General features: G+C 39.4%; 2 protein-coding genes across 2 annotated transcripts; one reads left to right on the top strand and one right to left on the bottom strand.

Moving 5' to 3' along the window:
- Positions 1-245: 245 nt before the first annotated feature.
- Positions 246-11695, top strand: acad9 (acyl-CoA dehydrogenase family, member 9). The gene is made up of 18 exons (XM_037101412.1): positions 246-425; positions 1147-1240; positions 1398-1499; positions 2877-2983; positions 3137-3237; positions 3533-3611; positions 3685-3856; positions 3933-4006; positions 4087-4162; positions 4285-4355; positions 4453-4572; positions 4663-4791; positions 6260-6339; positions 7495-7621; positions 7721-7798; positions 9290-9418; positions 11092-11164; positions 11446-11695. The coding sequence occupies exons 1-18, from the start codon at positions 246-248 to the stop codon at positions 11544-11546; spliced, it is 1893 nt and encodes a 630-aa protein (XP_036957307.1). The 3' UTR covers positions 11547-11695.
- Positions 11683-23928, bottom strand: cfap92 (cilia and flagella associated protein 92 (putative)). Its single transcript, XM_037101408.1, has 16 exons — positions 23656-23928; positions 22687-22950; positions 22319-22515; positions 21891-22113; positions 21672-21788; positions 21417-21542; positions 19686-19870; positions 18696-19537; positions 18372-18566; positions 17838-18090; positions 17597-17761; positions 16424-16603; positions 16026-16176; positions 13609-13823; positions 12103-12257; positions 11683-12007 (listed from the first exon to the last, which is right to left on the bottom strand). The coding sequence occupies exons 2-16, from the start codon at positions 22931-22933 to the stop codon at positions 11821-11823; spliced, it is 3438 nt and encodes a 1145-aa protein (XP_036957303.1). The 5' UTR covers positions 22934-22950; positions 23656-23928; the 3' UTR covers positions 11683-11820.
- Between the last annotated feature and the right edge of the window lie 631 nt (positions 23929-24559).

The following is a 24559-nucleotide window of genomic DNA, read 5'->3' as shown; positions in this document are numbered from 1 at the left end:
GTTAGTCAAAAAAAAAAAGATAATTATCTTTGAAGTTCAATGCATAGCTAATCATTAAACAATAAAAAAATAAAACAAGTATTTATATCGTTCTAAAATCTACTATTTCCGATGGTCTTTGAAGGTATTATCTAACCAACTGTTTACGTCATCATTATGAGACAGAAAGGGGTGAAAGGTATTCTGGCTGCAGTTGTATACAGCGGTGGGGCTGGAAATACACAGAGGTCTGTGCCACAGAAAAGATGAGTGTCAATAGATTAGTCCACTTGTCCAAATCTGTTCAAATCGGAAAGCGGCTGCTCGCCTGTAATGTGAGGCATGCTGGGAAACAGGCGCTTCATCTTCAGCAGAGGAGGACTTTTAAAACTCAGTCAAGAAACCTCGCTTATGCCAAGGATTTGTTCCTCGGTCAGGTGAACAAGGTAACGTAACCGAAACATGTCTGGAGTTACAACTTACCAGTGGGTAACTAGAGCTAAATGTAGCTTTAGAGCTTCCTTTTCATTTAGTTGTGTCGAAGACCGTTCCCCTGTCGATATGTTTCGCATGTTGAACGTGAACCTGAACATAATCCTGACACCGACTGTTCGACTCCAACATCAGCAACCGCAGCATCAGCCTTTGCATGACCTGACTCCAACATTAGTCTTAACATGACCTGACCCCAGCATTAGCCATAGCATAACCCAACTCCAACATTAGCCGGAACATAACCTGAGCCCAACATCAGGCTTAACAGAACCTGAATCAACAAGTAAAAGTATGTATGTATAATCAGAAAAATGTGCTGCACGTATTAAAAGTAGTGAATGGAGAAGAATGTCCCTTGTGACTGTGGCTGTCTAATATAGATATAAATATAACAGAGCTACCATTTGAGTATTATTACTCATGTATTATTGTCTAAGCAGCATTTTACTGTTGTGGTGGGTTAATTAACTTCTATATGAGTAGCATCATTACTTTCTTAAGTAGGCTAATCAATTGTGTGTAGTTGTAACATTTGAAGTTAGAAGGTGGGCACTTAGTAACATCTTCACTATGAATATCAGCAAGAAGTTGGTTATTTAACAATTTAAGAAATAAAATAAAATAAAATAAAGAATAAATGAATTTTAAAAAAGTTTAATGTTTGTCCTGCAGGCTGAGGTGTTCCCTTATCCGGAAATTGGAAATGAAGAAGTGGAGGAGATCAAGCAGCTTGTTGCACCAGTGGAAAGATTCTTCAGTGAGGAAGGTGAGGGAGGACTTTTGATGAACATGAGTTTTAGGAATGAATACATTCTAGTAGCAATTTGTAGGATACATTAATATGTGTGAACTATGATCTTGTAATTTGTTTCCTCTGAACAGTTGGATTTGACGATGCCTGTTTTGTTGATTTTTTATTTCAGTTGACTCTGCAAAGATTGACCGGGAAGCTAAAATCCCTCCAGAGACTTTGAATGGGCTGAAGGAGCTGGGGCTGTTTGGAATCATGGTCCCTGAGGAGTATGGTAAGATGACTGTGACCAGGGACCTCATTGATAAAACACTGCAGAGAATCCTCACCAAATCTTTGCATAAATACAATTAATTAAAACATATTCTGATTCATAAAACCTGGTGTACTCAGTACAGTGCACAATTTCTTTTTAAACATACTGCCCTCTCCAAACCCACATTCAACCAGAAGGGGTCAACGCAAAATGCCTTCTGATTGTTACTGTTTTAAGTTACCATTAACTTACTAGTTACTACATTAACTCATAAACAGAACATGCACAAGGTCAAACATCTTTGCTGATTTAGTAACGTGATATTATCACATGTGTATTATTCACACAATATAAATAAATCTTTTCTTTTAATATCATCGTTATCATGAATGTAGTTACAGATATTAATGATAAGTCACAACATTAAAACCGCCTAGTTAATATAGTTAATATAGTGCAGGTTCCTCTCACGCTGCTTAAACAGCTCTGACTTGTCAATACGCAGTCATACGACCACTGAGGGTGTCATCTTGTGTCTGTCACCGGGACATTTGCAGCGGATTGTTTGGATGAGAGTCGCGTGTCAAGCGGCATCCACGTGATTGCCAGGAACCAAGGTTTCCCAGCAGAATGCTGCATTGTAACGACAGACGATCAAAGTGATCACAATTCTTCCTGAGGGGAGCATGAGTATTTGTACTAGATTTAGGTCTTTCATCCAAGAGCTGTTGAGAAGTAACAGTCATTCAGCTAGCATGGCGAAAAAATACTATTAAAACTATATTTTGTTAAGTGATGTGAGTGATTGTTTGATGTCCATAACCAGCGGAAAACAAGCCAATGACAAAATATTACAGATTTGACTTTTTTGAGACGTTCAGTAAATAACTTCAGCTGATAGATTGGCCTATATGATGTGGGATCACTACATGCGCTGTGTCTCTCCTATGTTTCGACATAATTACCAACTCTTTTATGATCAGCTGTTGGTTAGTGGTACCCGGTGGAGATGTGTGTCAGGTGTTTGCCAGGAGTGTTAACTGTGACAGCCAATCCAAACACTCGTTTAGTATACAACATTTTCATCTCTCTCTGGGCTATGTGGTGTGTATATATTAAGCTCCAAGTCCTTGTGTGTTGACTGCAGTTCATGTGTCTCAAAGCAAACAGTTTCTAGGGAAGTCCATATATTTTAACTTGCACAACATGAGCCACGCGTTGATCATAAGACAGGTTATCCATACATCACTAGAGTTAAACACAGCTCTGAGTTTGAAATGGCATCACAACTATTTCTCCCTCATGCCCATGCAAGTTAGAAATGCAAGAACAGTCCCACCATGTCTAACACGCTGAAGCCTAATAGTGTCTTTTTTTTTTTTTCTCTCTTCCCAGGGGGTCTTGGATTGTCCAACACCATGTATGCACGACTGGCAGAGATCATCTCATTAGATGGCTCTATAGCTGTAACATTGGCTGCACATCAAGCCATTGGACTGAAGGTAAAAATACACCAAGCTCATTATTTGGCTCATCATCTGCATACATGTAATGTGGACAAACTGGAGGAAAAGGGATGATTAGTATCCTAACAATGAATGAGGTTGTAAATGGATTCCGCTGTGTAATTTGCTAACAGCTGTTTGATGTTTCAGGGGATTCTGATAGCAGGGAATGAAGCCCAGAAGCAGAAGTATCTGCCCAAACTGGCCTCAGGAGAACACATCGCCGCTTTCTGTCTGACAGAGCCTGGAAGGTACACCAATTCCTTTCATCAGTGCTGCACACAGCCTTTTTTCTATTCCGCAGATCTTACATTTAACAGTGACATTAAGTGTTCTATCATAGGCAGAGCAGACGGTGACATTGACCTTGAAAGCAGCCTTCTGCAGAAAGAGTCTCTTGGTTTTTGGCTGTTGGTTGACAGTACAAGAGATATGAAGACATCACTTAGGGCTCTGGGAAATTGTGCTGAGGATCTTTCACAATGTTACCTTGTGTCTTAGTGTAAGGTTAAATTAGCTTCACCAACACTCGTTTGATCATTTCAGTGGAAGTGACGCAGCCTCCATTCAGACCCGTGCAACCCTGTCAGAAGATGGAAAGCAATACCTGCTCAACGGCTCGAAGGTGAGATGATCAAGTTTGCAAATTTTCACTTTGGGCGTCGAGTTTACATCGTAAATTCTATTTGTATTTTCAGATCTGGATTTCAAATGGAGGCATGGCAGATGTTATGACAGTGTTCGCCCGCACCGAGGTGGATGTAGATGGTGTGAAGAAAGATAAGATCACTGCTTTTATCGTGGAGAGGGCTTTTGGGGGCATCACCAGCGGCAAGGCTGAGGACAAACTGGGCATCCGGGGCTCCAACAGTAAGTCTCTCATAAGTCTCAGTACAATTAGTCCCTGCTCAAGGCATTTGTAATTAAATTGTTTTGATTTGTCCAGCCTGTGAAGTGTCCTTTGACAATGTCCCGGTGCCAGTGGAGAATGTAATAGGAGAAGTGGGTGGTGGATTCAAGGTAAGCTTTACCCTTTCGTGCAAGAACAATTATGGTATTATGGTAAATTGTGAACCAAACATTTGCTCTGTGTTGGACAGGTTGCCATGAACATCCTGAACTCGGGGAGGTTCAGTATGGGCAGTTCCTCGGCTGGAATGATTAAAAAACTTATCGGTAAAAAAAATAAAAAATAAAAAATAATTAATTAAGAGCCTACATGTGTGAGATCATAAAATGCCTTGCAGTCTGACATTATCATCTCCATCTATTTTTTTTCTTTATTTTTTTTTTTTTAGAACTGACCGCAGAGTACGCTGCATCCAGAAAGCAGTTTAACAAAAGTCTGTCTGAGTTCGGTATGATTCAGGTACAGCTGACTTTTCCCTAGCAGGAGTATGAACAATCAGCCCTTCTCAGTGTGGTCAGGAGTGACTAAGGTTTGTGTTTTTGCCCTGCTACTGTAGGAGAAGTTTGCAATGATGGCTCTTAACGCCTTTGTGATGGAAAGCATGGCGTACCTGACAGCAGGGATGATGGACAGACCGGGGCTTCCAGACTGTTCTCTAGAGGCTGCCATGGTCAAGGTTAGATAGCTTTTGTCTTTTAATGTTGTTCATATAAAACCAGTAGAAAGCTAAATGTCTCCTAACATGTCTTCCTCACCTTGTGTTCAGGTGTTCAGCTCAGAGGGAGGCTGGATCTGTGTCAGCGAGGCTCTTCAGGTGCTTGGCGGTCTGGGTTATACAAAGGACTACCCCTATGAGCGCTATGTCAGAGACTGTCGCATCCTGCCCATCTTTGAGGTACTTTTATAATCATTCAACAGTGTTGTCAAAAAGTACCCAAAAGTCCTTCTTGAGTAAACGTTAAGCTATCGTGTTAAAATATTATTGTGGTAAAAGTGAAAGTCAGCCATAGAATTTGAGTAAAAGTCCTAAAGTATCTGATGTTGAATGTACTTTTTACTATTTTACCTTAAAATAACAGCTTTAAGATAATTTTGATGGTTCTGTCTTGTACCAGAGTAAATGGTGTCTCTGTCTCATCCATTCTGCCACCATGAAAGCAGCATGAAATCTGCAATGTAACTAGTTACTGAATTTATCAAAATGTATTGGAGTAAAAAAGTACAATATTTGCCTTCGAAGTGGGGTGGAGCGAGAGTATAAAGTAGCAGAAAAAGGAAATAACTACCTCAGAATTGTGCAATAAAGTACAATACTTGAATATATGTACTTGGTGACATTACATCACTGTTATTCTGTCCTAAAAATCAGTGCTGTAGTTGTCATGGAAGGTCACTTCCTCTGCCATCTTGAGACAAAACATGAAGAGGAATTCACTTTCTTTGATTACCCTCATTAAACACCCATTGGTGCTTAAAAGATTGATTCTAATACTTTTTGGACTAATTGTCTTGAATTTAGACAAGAAAAATCAAACAAAGGCAGTTCAGAGAAGGCTCTGAAACAACATTTTGTCCATTTTGATGGAGATGTAATATGTCAAATTATTTGGAACAGTTAGATAATTAAAATGTGAAATATTCAAAATGTATCTACAAAGTTTGTTTTGTAGGAAGGCAGACATTTCTTAGATGAGTAAGGAGGGGTGGGATTTGGAGTCCAGTATTTGTAAAATTCTGGACTAAAGGGGACCACCCTTTCATACATTAAAGTGTGTGAGTACAGTAGTAGTGTAAAGCCTTTTGTGGCCCCAGAGGAAGCTGCGTGTAATCTGATGAATTTGATATCGATTTTGATCATTTGTTTATTGCTTCCTGTGGAGCCACAAAAGACTCAAGGCCGTCAGCACCCCTTGACATTTAAAATAAGTGGATGAACCCTTTAAAACACTATATACTGTAGTTTGTTTGTTCAGATCATCTACTGTGTAAGCGGCCACCAGGGGGCACAGGTGACACATTCATTTAGTACCATAGTTTATCATGATGGATTCTCTCTTTAGTGGGATAAATGAACTGAGCAGACCTGCAGCTCATCAGCATAAGTTCCTCTGTTTGTGTCACAATATGAGACCTAGTCAGAATCAAAATCCTAGATTTAAAGAATATTTAAATATTGAATATTCACATATTGAATGATTTTCTAAATGTGGTTTCCATGTTTAAAGGCCCTGTAATGCTTCTGTTTACAGGAACATTTGGCATTGGCAAATAAATGAAAAAACATAATTAAATTAAATATAAAAATGTAATTCACCCCCATCCACACATTATGTTGTGTTGTTCATCCTGTTCTCTATTCACAGGGCACCAATGAAATCCTGAGGATGTACATCGCTCTCACTGGAATGCAGTATGCTGGAAAAGCTCTCACAGGGAAAATAAAGTAAGAATATGAAGGTTGTAGTCTCACATTTTTTGGAACCTCTCAGTTCATTTTCAACTTTCAACTGGTGTTATCCATGTTGTCAGCTCATCACTACAACTACAATCAAGCTAGCTTCCTTTCAGACAGGACAGTTAACAGTTACTCATTAAACTGCATGGAGATCAGAACAAACTTTGAAGTTAGACTTATCAATCCAATATGAGTGAAGATTCAGCAACTGAATTTCTTATCACCTCTGATTTATTCAGAAACAGATTATGTTGGACTGCTGAAGTGAAATGACTTCATTTAACGGAACCCATATATTCATGCTCAAAACCCATTGGCTCACAAAATGTCATGTAAAACCATAGACTGCGTAAATATATCGACCCATCGCAAACATGGATGGTTAGAAATATGTCTGAATTGGAGGGGTACCAGTTGTATCAAACAAAGCATAGGAAATATGAGTTTGCAGTCTGGTTCTTAGGTTGTGAAGGTTTGATAAAGCTGGGAAATAAATTCCTATCATATTGATATGATGTGATTTGGGTTCGTGTATTATTTTGTGTAAAGCTGAATTAATCGGTCCAAATCAACCTGTAAATGTTGTAAAAAGTGGTATTGCCAATGTGATAGCAAAGAAGGGCTTGTTCAACAGATATAGAGCAACATTAGCATTGATTAGAGGTGAGTGTCTAGCCACCTGTTGAAATATATACTCTCCCGTTAATTCTGTTTTGCTCTCCACCAATAATAGAACAAATATCTGGCTCTGTGGCTACTGAATGCTCCACTGTCCTCCCCAGCTAGTCAATACCTTTATCTGCTGTGTGGGGCTGAGCAGGTAGTGAGTGCCATCGGTTTACAGAAGGCTTTTTTAGAAAAGAAATACTACTATAGGGCAGCAAATCATAAACTTGAGCTGAATGACCTAAAACCATGTAAGTTACAGAGATAATCATTTTAGGTTATTTAAGAGAAATGACCAGTGAATTGTGTGGCCACGATATTGAAGGATTCATCTGACAGAAAATTACCTTAAGTTAAAAGCTTGTAGCATTTCTGAGTAAATAGTCCTCCCTGAAATACCAACGCAGGGTATTCTGATATATGAAAACTTCCAGAGTGGTCTTTAGTCTTTCAGTCTCACCTGTTCTCTGCCTTCAGGGAGATGAAGAAAGGAAATATAGGCTTGGTTTTCGGCATGGTGGGCAAGAAACTGAAGAGCTCATTGGGAGGTTCGGTGGACTTCGGCCTGACGGGAAAAGATGGAGTGGTGCATCCCAGCTTGGCAGTAAGAATCTTAAAGGATACATTTTCTGCAGGCTTTAGATACATTTGTTGTATTTTCAAGAGCTCAAGAGTTCTTTTATTTTATTTCTTCTGTTTGCAGGAAAGTGCCAAAAAGTTTGAACAGAATGTCAGCCTTGTGGGATCGACTGTGGAGAGCCTGCTGTACAGATATGGAAAGGTAACATTTGAGTGATTTTACATTGGGAAAACGACTGTCAGATTTTCCTGTTTTAATCTATTTGAGCTAAGTTGAAATTTCTCTTCAACATCTGACAGTATGAGTTGTTTCTTAATGACAACAGCGATCTCTTCATATCTTCCAATCAGTGTTTCAGAGGTGCTGTTCGTGTGTAACACAGCTGCTGTGTTCCCTTTTTCTTCCGTGACTGTGCTTTTGTAATCAAAGCTTTCCCAAAGAAGCCATAAAGCTCTTGGAAACTGGTCAGCTTTCCAACTCCCCACTTCCTGTATCATTTGCCTCCATTTTGATCCAGTGCATGAGAAGTGTCCGCGGAGGACTTTCATCACAGTGCAGTCTTCAGCTGCTGAAGAGTAAAGACCTTGAACATTTAGGTTCAAACAGCTTGAAAAAAGCCCTCTTAAGTTTAATGTTCTATTGAGTATTGTTCCTTTTTTATCATGAAGGTAACACCAGGATGTTTTGAGGAAATTGGGGCACAGTTATTAAGAGAGATGTACTTACTGGATGGATGCAGCAGTGGTGGAGCAGGTTTGCTGTTTATTATAGATTTGGTTGTTCCCAACTGCTCCTGTCCTGTTGCTAAATATCACCATATGTATGCATTGTTGGAGAGAACACCCTTTTTTATTTTAAAGACAACCTGCTAATCGACAGCAGCACCCAGTCCTAATATATTCTTTAAAAAGCAATTACTTATCATTGAAATAGAACGGATTAAAGATATAATCTTTGGTCTCACACACATACCTATACCTGAGCTGAAAAGTTTTTCTATGCTACTTAAAAACTTTCTTTTGGCAGGTCTGAATATATTACCATGCACATGTGCACATCAGAATACTTAAACATTCTCAGAACGCCACTCTGATCTCAAGTGAAACCATTACTAATCTTAATGCTGTCAATTAATTCAAATGGCCTCTAGTGAGGAAAAAAAAGTTTCCACTGGGTGGAATTTCACTATTATATTTGGGATATATCGAGTAACTTGTTAGTACTGTGCGTCGCTGCTCCAAAACCACTCCCACTGAGAAATCAGTTTTGATTTAAAAGCCTCAGAAAAAAATGGACCTGTCAAAAGAACAGCATCTATTTTCCCACAAACGTAGACGCCATAGGTATCACATATTAAGTCAGACGTATGCTCGCTCTCTCAGATATTCAACAAACACTAGAGGTAATTCATCACAACAACAGCGCAAAATCCAAACTGTTCCCTGAGCAGCAGTTGAGTGAGGGCTCTATATTGAAAAAGCTGGACTCTTTTTGGTACCACCTAACAAAATGCATCAAATGCAGATCCACTATTACATGTATTTTTTTTTGAGTGTTGCTGAGTTGTAGTATTTTTTATTTATTTATTTCCCCACTGCCTAACAGAGACACTGCTTAAGCAGAAAGAACTTTCTGTAGTTGGAAATGATCAATGACTGGAGTGTCTTTGTTTTTATCCACTGATGTTTTCAGACTATAGTGGATGAACAGCTTATCCTGAAGAGAGTAGCAGATGTGATGATCAACCTCTACGCTATGACAGCTGTCCTGTCCAGAGCCAGCCGCTCCATCAGCATCGGCCTCAGAAACCACGACCACGAGGTGAGACGATGGCACTGTCTGCTTAGAGTCTGGTGTTTACCATTATAGGCCAGGATATAAAACATATTCGTTTCTTGGAAGGGCCCAAAATCCCCCCAACTATGTTTACCAAAGTCTTTGACAAGCAAACAAATATTTATTGTGAATCCCTCTCTTTCATATTTTCTCTCTTTCTTATTTTCTTTCATAAACTGTTTTCCACTGACCTCAGCAAATTGGTTCACACAAGTCCTTTTTATTTACACCATTTCAAACTGACTGGTCAGTATAGGTCATATAGGTTAGCACTTTTCCTACACACTATGTTACTTTACACATTTAATCATTTGTTTAAATATTATTTTAATGGCCTTTAATTTTCAGATTGCAATTCACTTTTCAGTTAGAGGCTCCAATTCCAACAAGTAAAGCTATCTGTCCAGCAGGAAACCTCTCCATGAAACATAGTTTTAGTTTCTAGTTTCACCCTCTTGTGTGATTCCAGAAGTTCCACAGTCTTGCTCTAAAGTTAGAGCAGATGGGGAAGAATCATACAATCTGTGATGGATTAGTTTGGTCTGTCATTAAGCTCTCTGCAGTCGTTTGCTCTCCACAGATACACACATTCGCCCATTTGCCACTATTTATCAAGCCTGACCACACACCAATGCTGGAAATCTCCATTTGGCATAATAATCATAATAAGTACCTCCCACCCACTTTTGGATTTGTGTTCCTTGGTTGGATCGTACCTCCTTTACATTTAGTTGAACATGTGCTTCAGTCACACTTTGCTGTGGTGAGGCAAAACAGCTTAGTCTTTGCATTTGATCACAGTATAATTATTCGGAAAGATGGTCACATCTTAATTAAGACTGGTCAAAGTGTCTGGCTTAATAAAACACACTTAATCTTAACAGCAGCAGCGTAGCACAAAGTTTTTTGTCATGTTTTTAGTTGGCAGATGGAGGTGGAGTAGGACACAGGATGACAGAGTGTAAACACTAACTATTGGACTGTGCAGTGATGAATCAGTGATTTATAGCAAAGCAGAGCAAACAGAGACATTACAAAACTACGGTGCATGCTTTGTATTATCCACTTCAGCGTTTCAGTTGGGCAGCCCTCTGCTTCTCCTACAGTATTCCTCTCTACTGCAGCTGCGGGCAGAGATTTCAGCAAACATGCAGTGATCCGCCTTTTGTATTTTATGTAAAACACACACAGACTGTAGAGATCCTTTCAAAATAAATTCCACACCAGAGATGGTCATTTGTGTCTTTTTTAAGTCTGACATTTTTCGCCTGAGGATCACAAAGTAACAAGAGATTCAAACACAGTTCTGAATTGTTTTAAAGGCAAGTCTGACTTTAAGCATGAAGCTTTCTCCATGTTAGTTACACTTCCACTGAAATTGCATGTGTGTTTCCTGTGATGTGTAAAAAAGAATTAAGCTAAATTTTTTGTATGTAATGGTGTTTTTTGATCAAACTGGTGCATATTGTTTCATCTATGTTGTTTTTTGCAAATGAAAAGTAAACCAACAAATGCTTGTAATTCTTTCAGTTCACATTTGATTACATTCTGACATGTTGTACTCTTAACTGCCTCCACCATCAAATAGTTTTTTTTCTGTGCTTTCCAGTTGGATTCATTCTGCAAGTTTGATGAATAAGTGTTGTTGATTCTTCTAGGTGCTGCTCGCAAACACATTCTGCAGTGACGCTTTCTTCAAGAACAACTACTTGATGACTCAGTTGCAAAAGCGTAAGTACAACACAAAATGCTAATTGAGAACAGCCCTTTTTTTTCACTGCATCTCCAGTACAAAAGACTTGCATGTGTTGTGGAATTTCCCCACCAAGGCCCACATACCAACACTCAAACCCCCTGCTGCTTTTCATTTTCACACCGTGCGCGTTTTTTTAATGGCCTATATGTAATCCAGAGTTATCCGGTGACATGATCCAGGCGGATGAGAATGTTGTGTTTTGTATTTAACAAATGAGAGTGGCTTGTTTTGTGATTCCTGTCTCAATCCATTCCAGACTCTCCTGAGAACAACGATGCCAACATCAAGAAGATTGCCAGGGAGGTCTTGGAGAACAGAGCCTACATCTGCTCTCACCCTCTAGAAAGAACATTTTGAGTTCTCCCATGTGACTATAATACGGTCTCCTCCATTCTGATTGGACGATATGAAGTCCCAATAAGTTGTCATTACCCTTTTCATTGATACTTCTTTTGCTTAACATTATTTGAACACTTGATTAATAAATTAACAGTTTTATGATTTCAGTTACTGTATTTTAATAACCATGGCTCCAGAGATTACACCAGACACTTTTTGATGATGACTGTTGTCTTCTCACGGCTCATTAACTTTAGTGCTGTAATTAATTATTGCACAAGATACTATGAACCTACTTGATATACAAGGTAGAGTTTTTGTGGGTTCTGGCTTCTACAATATTTCCGAAAGGCTCCACAGCTGATGTCTGTGTCTTGGTGGAGGGCTCATACTTCTGAAATGTGAAGATATCCCTCTCCTGTTCTGTCAGAGGCAGGGCCTTCCGCTTGTACAGGGGTGAACGCTGCTTACTGAATCCACTGTAAGAAGCAACAGCAACACAAAAACGTTAAGTTATTTTCTTAAGTTTGTTGAGTGTTTCTTTTTGAATAAAAGATGCATAACTTCAACTGACATGTAGCGGTACTTGTTGTACAGAGAGATGTGTCTAATGATGGAGTTGTGTTTGCTGCTTAAGCTGCAGTCCATGCAGGGGCCTGGAGCCAGAGCCACACTCTTCTCCTCTGTGTTGGTGTCACCCAGGAACATCACAGACACTTGGGGCAAAGGCTGCGGAAGACCAAAAAATAAATAAACCTAGAAATAAACCTATTGGCTCACAAACTGAAGTTTAATACAGTCAGCTCAAACCGGAACATTAAAGGTTTTAAAGTTCAAGCAGCATTAAGAGTAGAGCCCCTTTTGATGATAGACTGTACTGATATTATGGATGCTAGACGTAACAGTAAACATATACAGTAGACACATATGATACATTTTAAGACAGAAAATGACTTAATATCATGTACACATTCAGATCAGGTTTTCCCCACTGTTAATTTCCTTATGGGTAAAAATATATATACAAAAACACTCATTAAAACAGTTAGAAAAAACAATCAAGCTTTATGCTAATCTTTCAATAAGGAAGCATTTTAGCATTTGAGGTAACATTTTAAGCAAGCAAACAGTGTCACAATGTGGGTCTAAAGTAGTGATGAACCTGCAGAGTTTTACAGTGAGGTTAAGCTCATTGTTTACCTGACCAATGCACAACTTTACTATTTTGGTTTTCACAGTATCCTTTTCAGCTTCAGCAGGCAGCTGTTTTCTACAGAGCCCGTAAAGGGGTGTGGGAAAAGAAAGAATAATGTAAACATTTCTTGTGCGCACAAGAAACTTTCTGGTGGACACAAGAATCCTGTATGAGCATGAGAAACTTTCTCATGTCTGAAATCAGACTGCCCGCTTCACAAGTCCAAATTGTGTGCAACATACAGTGGTAGCCTTCAGCCTGGGATATCATTTGAAAATCTTAGTATGATATGTGAATGCTGTTCATTCATTGAATAAGCAATTTTTTAAATATTTCTTGTTCTGAGATTTGAACTCACAGAGGTGAGCTCTGGAGAGTTTTCCTACTCATACCAAGAATTAAAGTACATTTTAGTATTCACAGCAAGTTTTATCTGCCTCATCCAAACAGGTGAAATGTCTCCTTGCTGGAATCCCTCCGCAAACAGATGGAAGATCTCAAGGAGGCTAGAAATAGACTAATGAGGCATGCCATGACACTATCAGAGCGCAGAAGACAGAACAGAATTCCACATGGCCTTTTTATCAACAAAGTGTCATCCTTTGGCTCTGAATTCAAGAAAAGATGAAAGCAGATACAGTGACTGTACTGTGACAGATGACTGCGTTGTGTAACGTGTCAGTTCATCACCTGCAAAAGAAATGATCAAAATCCATCAAGACATCAAATTATTCCTTTTTTTAAAAATTATGCTTGTTTATTTGTGTTTGTTGGAGTCGCACCTTCCTCCCGAATGTGTCTTGGGCAATGTTTGATAACCCTAATATTTCAAATTAATAACATGAGTCACAGCATCAATCAGTGAGCTCTGTCCAAATACTGTACCTTGAGCATCATGCCTGGTTTCCTCAGTGAATACTTCTTGGGCTGATCTTTCAGTATGTCCTGAGTTCTCTCTGAGTTTCTTCTCATGTGACACTTGAAGTCTGGCATGCGGCCGTTGCTTGGTGGGTTGGTGCCGTCGCCAGGAAGCAGCTTCTTCTGCCAGTGACTGTACTGAGCTCTGGCTGCCTCAAGCTGCTCCTGCCGCAGACGCTCTCCTGAGAATCAACAGCACACCATGTAACGTTGTGGATTAAAAACTTGTACTTGATTTTATGCTTTACTTTTCACATAACTGATCAGCTAAACAGGTGAGACATTGATTTAACTTCAGTGGATGGTTGGACAAACACAACAGGACAGACATATACAGATCATGCTTCATTTGCTGTTGATATCGCTGAGGTTCCTCCCTGACCAAATCTGCTCTCCAGTGTGGTGTAGGAGTGTTTTACTCAACAGCAAATGCTGATACTGGCTCAAACGGACACCATCTGGGGCTTCAATCAAGACATGTCAATGCTGGCCCTTAATACTAAGAAAAAAGCTCACATCCCAGATAGCTATAGGAAAATATCCAGTCTTGGATACTCCCAGACTGTTACATTGAGAGCATTATTGGAAGCTACAGCATAATCGCTCATAGCTCTTTCTTCCCATGTTTGCAGAATTTTATCATTAAAAAAGCAAAGTTTTAACAAGGTGCCAATAAATCCCACCAGTAGGATCAACAAAGATGCCAGTTCCTGCCAGATGGGCTGAAATTAATGAACTGGCACATGCTTGTACTGTGTGTACCGACGGTATCAACAGAATGGAGAGTGCCAAATGCTTAACATTGCTCATCTGTTAGCAAACGGGCTACCATGATCGAGTGGACATTTTCACCTGCTAGGTAACAAGTAACCACAGAGAATGTTGAAGGAAATCATCAACATGGTGGTAAATCTGGAAGCTGGCTGGTAGAAGTTTTCCTAGAAGACGATCAATGCATCAATTAATTTAGAGCGGATTATTATTACGGGGATAACACTTTTAGTAAGGTGTACAAAAATGTGGGCAGGCACTAACAATTGAGTAAGGAATGTATCAAGAAGGACTTGATGATGACTAAAGTGATAGTGAGTAATTCCTCAATAACTGTGATTCAAAGACTACAGAGTAGATAATGGTAAAATACTTGAATAATTAATAATTACTTAATAATTAATTATTCTTTTTGTGCAGTTAACTACTTAGAAACTACTCAGTACACCATTTCACCATTCTTGAAGGATCACAAAAGAGTAACTTATTATTCAGATGGAACCACTGAATATTTTATCAGAGACATCAGCAGACATCTCCAGCCATGTTTGTGGCAACAGAAGCAGGTAAGCTGAGGCACGACCTTTTTTCAACCCTAACCAAGGGGTTTTTGGGCCTAAGCCTAACCAGACACAACATGGGTCGCACCCTGTATCAACCTCAATGTTTGTGCCCATGGCAGTCCAGCTGTGTAAACAGCCTGATTTAAACTGAGCAGAGCACATATCACTAAAGTATAACATGTACCAAGTAACCTATAACCAGACATCTAGTCAAAGTCATGGCTGTATAGTATGTGTCCTCTGTTTCATACACCAGTGAATGCAGCAGCAATTTACTTCTTGCTTTTTTTTTCTTTTTTCTTTTTTACCTCAAATCAGCTACCATTCCATAGAAATCAATACTAATGATAGTGGTGCCTAAAATAAATTCTCCATGACACAGTGACATCTGAATAGTGTCATGTGTGGAGTAGTGAAAATACAATAAAGATGTTGCACGTTGCTGTGAATGTTGAAAACCTTTGAATGCTGTGTTGTGGTTTTTGTTAATTGGCTCCATTTGCTGCTGCTCGTTCCTGTCTGATTACCTAATAGCATTCTTGGATGGCTCATCCACCAGATCTATCACTATCAGTACTCATTGTTACATGCTCTCCTCATTTCGGGGTCATAACACCCATGAACATAAATATGATGTGGGTCCCTTATCACGTTAACATATTTGTAACGTAATGTTGTAACTTTATCTAAGTGGTTACATTGATACTTTTGGCTTTTTCAGCAAAGTGATCTGCAACCATGGATAAACCACATAAGCCATGTCCCACAGCTATGGCTGTATTACATTATGTATATTGAGACAGCTGTAGGTGGGGAAATATCTATTTTCGCTATGAGGAATCTCTCTGCCAGCTAAACTCCAGTGTAAAACAGCGAGTCTTTGATTCTGACATATAAGTGGTGTCTTAGAAGACTTCAAGGGTAATATCTCAATGTGAAACCTGGTTGTTAAAATTTGGCCAGGCCCTCACAGGAAATGAAATCTAGACTATCATACAACAAAAAATGAACTATACATGAACATGGTACATTGATGGTAGCAAAGCCTACCAGCCAGGTGAATGGTGACAGGAAGTGGGCTGAAGAAAGGGGCAGGTTTGCTATACAGCTGGAAGTCCTCATCGCGCTGGCTCCAGGCCCTGAAGTCCCTTGAAAGAGTGGGCTTCAATATGTTGGCATGTAGGATGTTTTCTCTCCATGGCTAGAAGCAAAGTGAACAGCAAAAGTATCACTCTCACCCTCAGATACACAGCCTGTTACTGGATACCTCATGAAAGAACAGCGAGGTTAAGGTTATTAGTCATGTCATTATACACTACTGGCTCATAGAGAAAGAAGATCTAATGAGTAAACAGCTATAAAAATGCTATCCCTGTGCCAATAAACTGAGCATTCCTATTCCTGTGATGTGAAAGCCCCCACCACTGGAAGATGAAGAGTGACATCACCTTCCTGAGTTCCTCCACACGAGCCTCGTCTGGGTGTTTAGAGTGCACTTTGGGCTTGTCGCTGCTCATACTTGTGAACCAAACCGTAGAGGTGCTGGAAACATGTTTAGAAGTCACATCTCCCGGCTCCACTGTAGCACTGTGATACTGCTGACTGTAGGTGAACCTCCACCCAGGCACCTGAAGTCATGAAGCACAATACATTTAAATCGATTTTCAGGGGACACTTCCTTTCCGTGTCCCAGAATGAAATAATACCAGCCCTATCTTTTAACCACTTCATTATGAGGATAGGTTTAGATCTAAGGATGTATTTGTCCTTTCATTAAGCAGGCTTCCAATCCGTTTCTGTCTGGTACAAGCATCTACTGTGTTAGCAGGCTCTTTAAACTTGATAAAAAGGAACAGTACATGCAAAAATGTAAAGGTAAGTCATTACCTGCTCATCTCTAAGTTGATGAAACGCTGCATGAAACTTTGTTGTACACAGAACATTTCTGGAGATTCACAGCAGGTCAGTGTTTCGGTAGATTCGGATTTGTTTTGAAAAAACGACAGAAAAAAAGCTAACTGAGTGTAATCCAGGTCCAAAGCGTTATCTGCAACGTCGCTGTGCACCCAATTCAGACGAGGTGTGGGCTAATGCTTTCAGCTTTTATTAACGTCTTTTCAAATTAATTTGGAATCTTGGGGCTTCTGGTGACTTAGATTAGGCTACAGCAAATCACTCTCTTTTAACCTTTCTTCAGCTAAAAGAGGGAGATGTCTGGCTCTTCAACAGTGACATGCAACACCAACTTGTACTGTGTGTCCAAACATCACTGCGTTCGATACATCATTATCAAAATGTAAAATATTGATTAGTCCGACCAAGTTAGAATTAAAGGGTGTAAATGATGCATCACTTTGTTGATTTGACTCATTTCATCTACTTGGCATTCATAATCAGTGTCTATGTAGTTCATTCACTTTTTCCAGGCTAGGCAATCACATCCTAGCATCAGTATCGACTGTACATCAGGAGGTGAATATATCAACATTCGTTCTGCCCTGATGTTCAGCGGGGATTCCTTCTTCAGCTGAGTCCAGTTTGTTGCCAGTTGAACCTGTTGCCATCAGTTAAGGACATATTGAGGTGCACCCCACACATTCCATCCTACACACTCTTCAAACCTGGGCCATCTCTTTGCGCAGCAGCTCCTTGGCTTCCTCCTTTGAGTTGAAGGTCTGGATGCTGTAGTTATGGGCTGGTCTGGCTGCAGACTGTTCCATCCTTACCACAGCGGCCTCTGGCTTCTGTAACTGCTCACTTTCCTTCTGCACCTTCTTAATATTCTCCTGGAAAATATTTTCGTCATATGAGTGGCTTTGTTAATGAAACGGATACTCCTCAGAATAATTTAAGCCCACAGACCTGAATAAAGTCTGTGCACTGTTTGAGCTGCGACTGCTTCGTGTACTCTCTGTTGTGTGTGTTGAGCAGTGCACGTCTTCTCCTCTGGAGAGGCACAGAGGGCACATCCACAGTGTCTGCTCTGACTTTTTTCTCCTGCTGGTCAGCATATGTGCCACATACCCTGCGCATGCTGAAAATCATGTCAGCTGACGGGAAGAGGTTGTACTGCACCACATCTTGGAGTTGCCTCACTTCACAAAGCTGTCTTAACCTGGACAAAATACAAGTTCTTCTCAGGAATTATTGAGTCGTCACCACGGTGAACTCGTATCACACATTTCATCCAAAAACATACAAAACCTTCCATGTCATCAACATCCAATAGATTCATTTTGACTTGTAGTTGCAGTTGCATAATTTGAAAACCCCAACTACTACAGAATTACTTTGACACAAAATAATCTTGATCCAAGGTCTAATAACAAGCAGCTGTAAACTCCCCACTTTGGGCAGCCCTGCTTTCAGCTCACTTTAATCTCACTGTGTGGGTACCTTGACAAAGCTTGGAAGCAGGGTTGAGGGACCATGCCTCTAATATAGACCACAGGCTGCCTCATGATGGCCTCTAGTGACTCAGACATATGGATAGGTCTCAGGGCCACATCTAATGAGTCATAGATGCGCTTGAAGAAACCCAGATTTGAGTTGTAGAGGACTATCACCTGCTCCTCCTTACTCCCACTTAGCCTGCAAAACATCACACAGACTGCAGGATTTTCAATGGAATTTAAACACTCTACGCAAGTAGATAGCACAGTTACATAGTAAGAACTGTTAGCACAGGTTGTTATGGCAAGATTCTGTTCATGGTCTTACTTCATAGGAACAGCCTCCCAAAGTCTCTTCACTGCTTTATGTTTCAGCCCTTCCAGAACAAAGATGTGTGTCTTCTTATCTCGCACATGGAATCCTGAAACAAAGTCCAGATCTTTGCTCTCACCGTGTTCAAAATTCATTCTGTAATTCAGTAGGGCTTTCTCTACATTTTCCAGTGAGCGTAAGCCCAGATGGAAAGCTGACGCATTGATTCTGAGTATCTCTGACCTAAGCTTGGTCATCACAGAGAAGTTGTTGGAATCAAAGAAGTAGATGATGCGCCCAAACAGACCATCACAGACTACATTCTTAAGGGAACGAGCTATCTCAACCTCGACTTTGAGCTGAGAATTGGCCTCAGAGTAATGGCCTTGTGGCATGGGCTCTCTGCCAGCTGCTGTGTGTGTCATCTTATTTTTCAATCCACTTTGCTCCCTGTCCGGCAGTGGAGGTGGAGGGCAGCATTTGATTGGTAGATTCATCTTTCGGCCATTCTTCCCAAGCAGCAGCTCAGAGAGGTTCAGGCTCGCAATGCCATAGGAGTTAATGATGGTTCTCTTCTTTCGTCCTGGTGCTGCACTACTGCCGATGTCATATTCTGACCCTGTGCCAAACATTGCTGGAGATTTCACAGTTTCTTCCAACTTCCTGTCACGATCATGAACTTCTATCTCCAGAGGTGGACCAGAGAGGAACTCTCTGAGCTCTTCAGGATTCATCAAGCCAGTCAGGATCACATTCACATCTCTGAAGTGGATGTTGGTACCATGCTTGTGATACTTTGTTCTGTGCATGCTCAAGTTCTGGAACCTGTACTGGCAATATACAGGCATACATTTTTCCTGGGAAAACAAAAAATTAAATATCAAAGCTCACTGCTCAAGGCTTGTACATAAAATATTACCAACGTACGAAAACAAGACAGTAAATGGAGAATGTATTCAACACACACATATATAGTGCCATATCAAGCCATATTATAAGTCCCACCTGTAGGATGTGATATGGGACTGGGGATGAAGGCATTGAGGTGGCTGACAAAATTGTGATGACCAGTGGATTGAGTTCAGCCTTCAGTTGGTCAGATATTAAGGGTCTGTCCAGAGAGATGTTGCACATGACCTCACATAGACCAGATGAAAAGACTGGGAAGCATTCACTCAGTGAGGTCTCATCTGGGAGTCAGAAAAACAACAGAAGACATAGTGTTTTCTTTCATGGATAACATAGTGAAATACGTCCTACAATCGGACTACTAATGGTAGTAAGATCCACCACCGAGACTGAATTATCTAACAAATACTGGATAGATATCAGTTAATTTTTGGCAGAAGTATTCCAAGTCTCTAAAGGATGGATCCTAATGACTTAATGACTTTTGTGGTCTCATTACTTTTCCTCTAGTGCTCCTGACATTTTTATTTGTGAGTGAAATGTCTCAATTAGGATTGCCATGACATTTAGTACAGACGTTGATTCTCTCCACATGATGAATTGTGGTCTATATTTGGTTTATGACCACTTACCTGAAAAACTATCAGCCAACCAAAATGCAAAAGACATGCCATTGTATGAACATTGTTGTTTTTGACGACGTGACAGGGTTGAAGAGTCTCAATAAATGGCAAACGTCTTATGAAATGCTTTATGAAGTTATCAAACTTCAATCTGATGCACTTCAATCATCTGACATTTTGTGGAGTGAAGATCAAGAAAACACAAATACATATGGGATCTATTATATCAAATCCCTTGTCTTTGTCGTAACAGGCAGAAAAAGACTTACAATTCATATGTAAGTTTCACAACTTGCCCCCTATTTAGAACAATACTTTCCAACCAACAAGACCTCTGTTCTTTCCAAGACCTTAAGGAATCTTTCTCTCTACCAAGCACCTTTTGGTTCTTCTCCCTCAAACTAAGAGCAGTGGGACTCTTAAAACACATGGAGTACCCTGGACCCATTCATACTTTTTCATCCTCTTAGAAAAATGTTTTAGTGTGCTGCAAAGTCACGTTTTGTATTGTCTATATACTATGGCATTATTCACAAGTTGACATAATGTGACAAGAGGATCATTGTGAGGTTGGGAAAAATCTTTGGGTGCATATCACTGTTCACAAAAAAAGAAAAAAAAGAAAAGGCAATTGGAAATAAACATTAGTCAGTCAACTCAGTGGACTAGATGGGTTTAAGTATCTGGATCCATGCTACTGTACTTAGTTTTTTTCTGTTCTATTTAGCAAATATTAGCATGCTATAATGGGAAACTAAGATGATGAACAGGGTATACATTTGTTAACATATACTGATATTAGCATTTAGCATGAAGCACTACTGTAGTGGTACAGCCTCACAGAACTGCTATCATCTGTGTATACACTTTGTTCCCCAATTTGTAGTTAAATTAGTTCAATAAAAACAATTATATCTAAATAATTATAATAAATAAATAAATAAACATAAAGTTTGCTTGTACAATAATTATGTTGTCTCATCTTAGGACTATCTTTCCATTAAATTCAGACTTTTTTCTTTGTCTTTTTTCAAATTAGTTACTGAATAGTTCAAACTCTTAAGGCCTTTAAAAATAGAATAAAGACAAAAATGACCTTGTGATTGAACTGTACATAACAGGAGATGTGTACACCTGATGACAAAGGGTCAAAGGTAGACATTGCTTTGCTTTAAAGGGTTACAAATGATAAAGGTTGACTTACCTGCCATCAAGCAAATGGTACCGATTTCAACTGAGGCATAGCCTTTTTTTGTGATAGCCTCAAGATCGAAAGCATCCATTGAGGGGTTGTGAAATTCTGTTTTGGTAAGAGGAGCCAAGCTATTTTCTGTATAAAGAAAGATATATTTATCATAGCTAACATGAAAGGATATTACTGAAGCATGATATAAGCCAAACATATGTAAGTAGACATCACTATGATTCCATATTAAACCAGACAAAATTGTAGATTTACCTGTTTCAGAGCCAAACTCTGACTCATTGTGCAGTATATCATTTTTGTGCTTTCTGGATGTATTTGACTTCATTTCACATAAGGTTCTCAGTTTGTTTACCACAATCTTGATACCACCTTAGAGAGAATATATTATTTTGATTACATCATTTATATAAAAATAATCCAATATGTATAATGTTTTGGGTCATTTTGAGGCAAGTTTAAATTGATACTCACCACACATGTCTGTCGCACCTTCAAACTGATCCTGTGGCAGTCTGAAGGTTTTAAGTCTGTCATAGCGGGCTTGGCTTGACAATTTCTCTTTACTGTTCCATACCTGGAGCTTGATCTTATAATTAGGAAGTAAACTGATCAACATGTCCCTGTTGACTCTGATGTTAAAATTCTGGGTCCAACCAACCCACGTCCGATCTCCTTCATGCCAAGTTCTTAGAATCTGTTATAAAAAGTCATACATTTATGACTGCATTAGAGCCACTTATTACTCTCATTATTCCTATGATGACAATATAACAACCATGGATAAATTACTGCAACTCTGGGCAATACTGCTTTATTGTTGTTCAATAAGGATGTTCATTAATTGTTCATTAAGGGGACACACACATAGACAACAGACACATGCATCAGGTCATGGTTACCTTGACCTCATCTTCTTTGTACATTTTTGCCGCCGGCCCAAACACTATTAGGTCCATGTTGACTGGCTTTGTGTCACCTGGCAATCTGTATTCAATATGATAACTGCTTTGACATTTATAGGCTGTGCCCAAAACAGTAGATGAATCTTTCTTTGTCTTTGTCTTTGCAGGAGCTTCAGGGAAATCTGCATCTTTCCCTAAAAACAGAAACATGTTTATAAATGTGACCAAGAATGGAGTGGATCTGTCTTGTTTCTTACATTATATGGTGATTTGTAGTATATTTCAGCACAACATTCCCTCAGAAACTCAGCCTTCTGACTTCCATTTCAAGAATTTTCTATGTCCCTGTGGGTAGGCAAACTTACCGCTGGGGACAGCTAGGGCAATGAAAACTGTCCATGTGACGTAATAGGATCTGTCATCTGAGTCCACTGTAACATCCTCAGTTGACTCTGACCTGTTTTCCACACCATGCTCTATGGACAGGAAATCATTCTCAAGGACATCTTCCTGTCTTGTATCTGTAACTTCTCCATCATCACAGTCTGACTGTGATTTACCCATCTCTGGCATGTTCGCCGTGGAATCTGATTCCACTGGAATATTTTCCATGAAACACACTGTAAGGACTGAAAGGGAATTAAAAAAGGAAAATATTTCATATCTGTACCCTCAACTAAAGAGCTCATTGCCTGGAGACAGTTCATTACACACAAAAATATCTAATATTGTCCTATAACCACAATGAAACAACAATTACAATAATTGTTATTATTATTATTTATTATTATTATTATCAAACACCTTTACTGACGATTGTTTTACTGTTATCATACACACATTAGCTAGAGGTAATCAACGATAGGCTTAGGGAGGAATAGGGAAATTAATAAGCTAAATAAATGAATGGAGTAAATTGGCGCATGTTAAGGTTCTTTGCATGGACTGACGGGATTTTGTTGACTTAAAAAAGACACTTAATGACACAAAATAATGGTACGAGTACACTGGAATTTTACAACCAAATAACATTGCTCAAAATCTAGCCCAACTTAAATACCTTCTTTACACCAATAACAATATGTGAAATTGAATTGTCATAGAAACGTGCGAGGATTCAGTTTTATAGTGAGCTTCAACTGCAACTCATAACGGCAGTTTTTAATTTGGCTGATGGTGTTTCTCAGTAGTGACATACGTACATACACGTTAGCACATTGTGGAAACGTAATGAAAAAAATCAAATAAACTTTGCTTTTTACTATGACAAATAGCCTAATAATTCAATATTAAAATAACACATCATGTTTACTTTATTTCTCTTGCGCACTCACCTCAGTTCCTCTTGGCCCGGACATGAAGAGTGACAACTTTGCGTGTTAGTGCTCTCCAAGAGTTCACTGTGAAGTAGCGTGAAGGCTATGTAACAGTTTATCGGACATACCTCTGCACTACTTGTTTACACTACCTGGACTTGATTCCGAAACTGCAAACTCATTTAACTTGATAAAAACGACGTTAGGTGCCGAGGTGAAGCGCTGTTGGGGGTCGGCCTGTCACTCAAACTGACCTTCAACCGTGCTATGATTGGTGCCACGCGTCGCCATGACAACCCCTGTAGTGACGGAAGTGAGGTGTGTTGCTGCCCGCGTGCGGTTGGGACTATCGGAATCTGTGCATACGATTCAGCTATTACCGCATAGAGCCAGTGGGCCATGGCTTGCAAAATGGCGAGTTAAGAACTAAAGTGTTTGGAGTGTTACATGAGGTTTAGGCACGGATGTCATGATAAACCGCCACGTATGCTTACACATAGGCCTAAATAATTATGGATGTAAAGTAAAACTATAAAAGGGCAGATCTCTATATCATGCATACTAACATTTAATTAAGTTAACTCACGCTTGTCTTAGTAATGTTAACGCTAGCTTAGCATTTTGATTATAACAACAGCAGTGATGTGACATAAATGCAATAGGAGGTGATGGAATGCTACATTTAGTGGATGGATGCCAGCCACTAAATGTAGCCTATATGTTAATATGGCATATACCTACTAAATTTTATGGTCAGTTGCTTTAAGACATGAATTAACACTGACCTCTATAATTCAATATATATATATAAAATTCAAATAGAACATGTTATGAAATGTTTATTCACTTATTCAAACATTTCATCATATAATAACTGATGTAGGCTATATATAGCCTATATATATCATTTAGCTCAATGCTT

Source organism: Acanthopagrus latus, chromosome 6 (assembly GCF_904848185.1).
Source record: "Acanthopagrus latus isolate v.2019 chromosome 6, fAcaLat1.1, whole genome shotgun sequence".
NCBI lineage: Eukaryota > Metazoa > Chordata > Actinopteri > Spariformes > Sparidae > Acanthopagrus > Acanthopagrus latus.
This window is presented reverse-complemented; position numbering and strand designations above follow the sequence as displayed.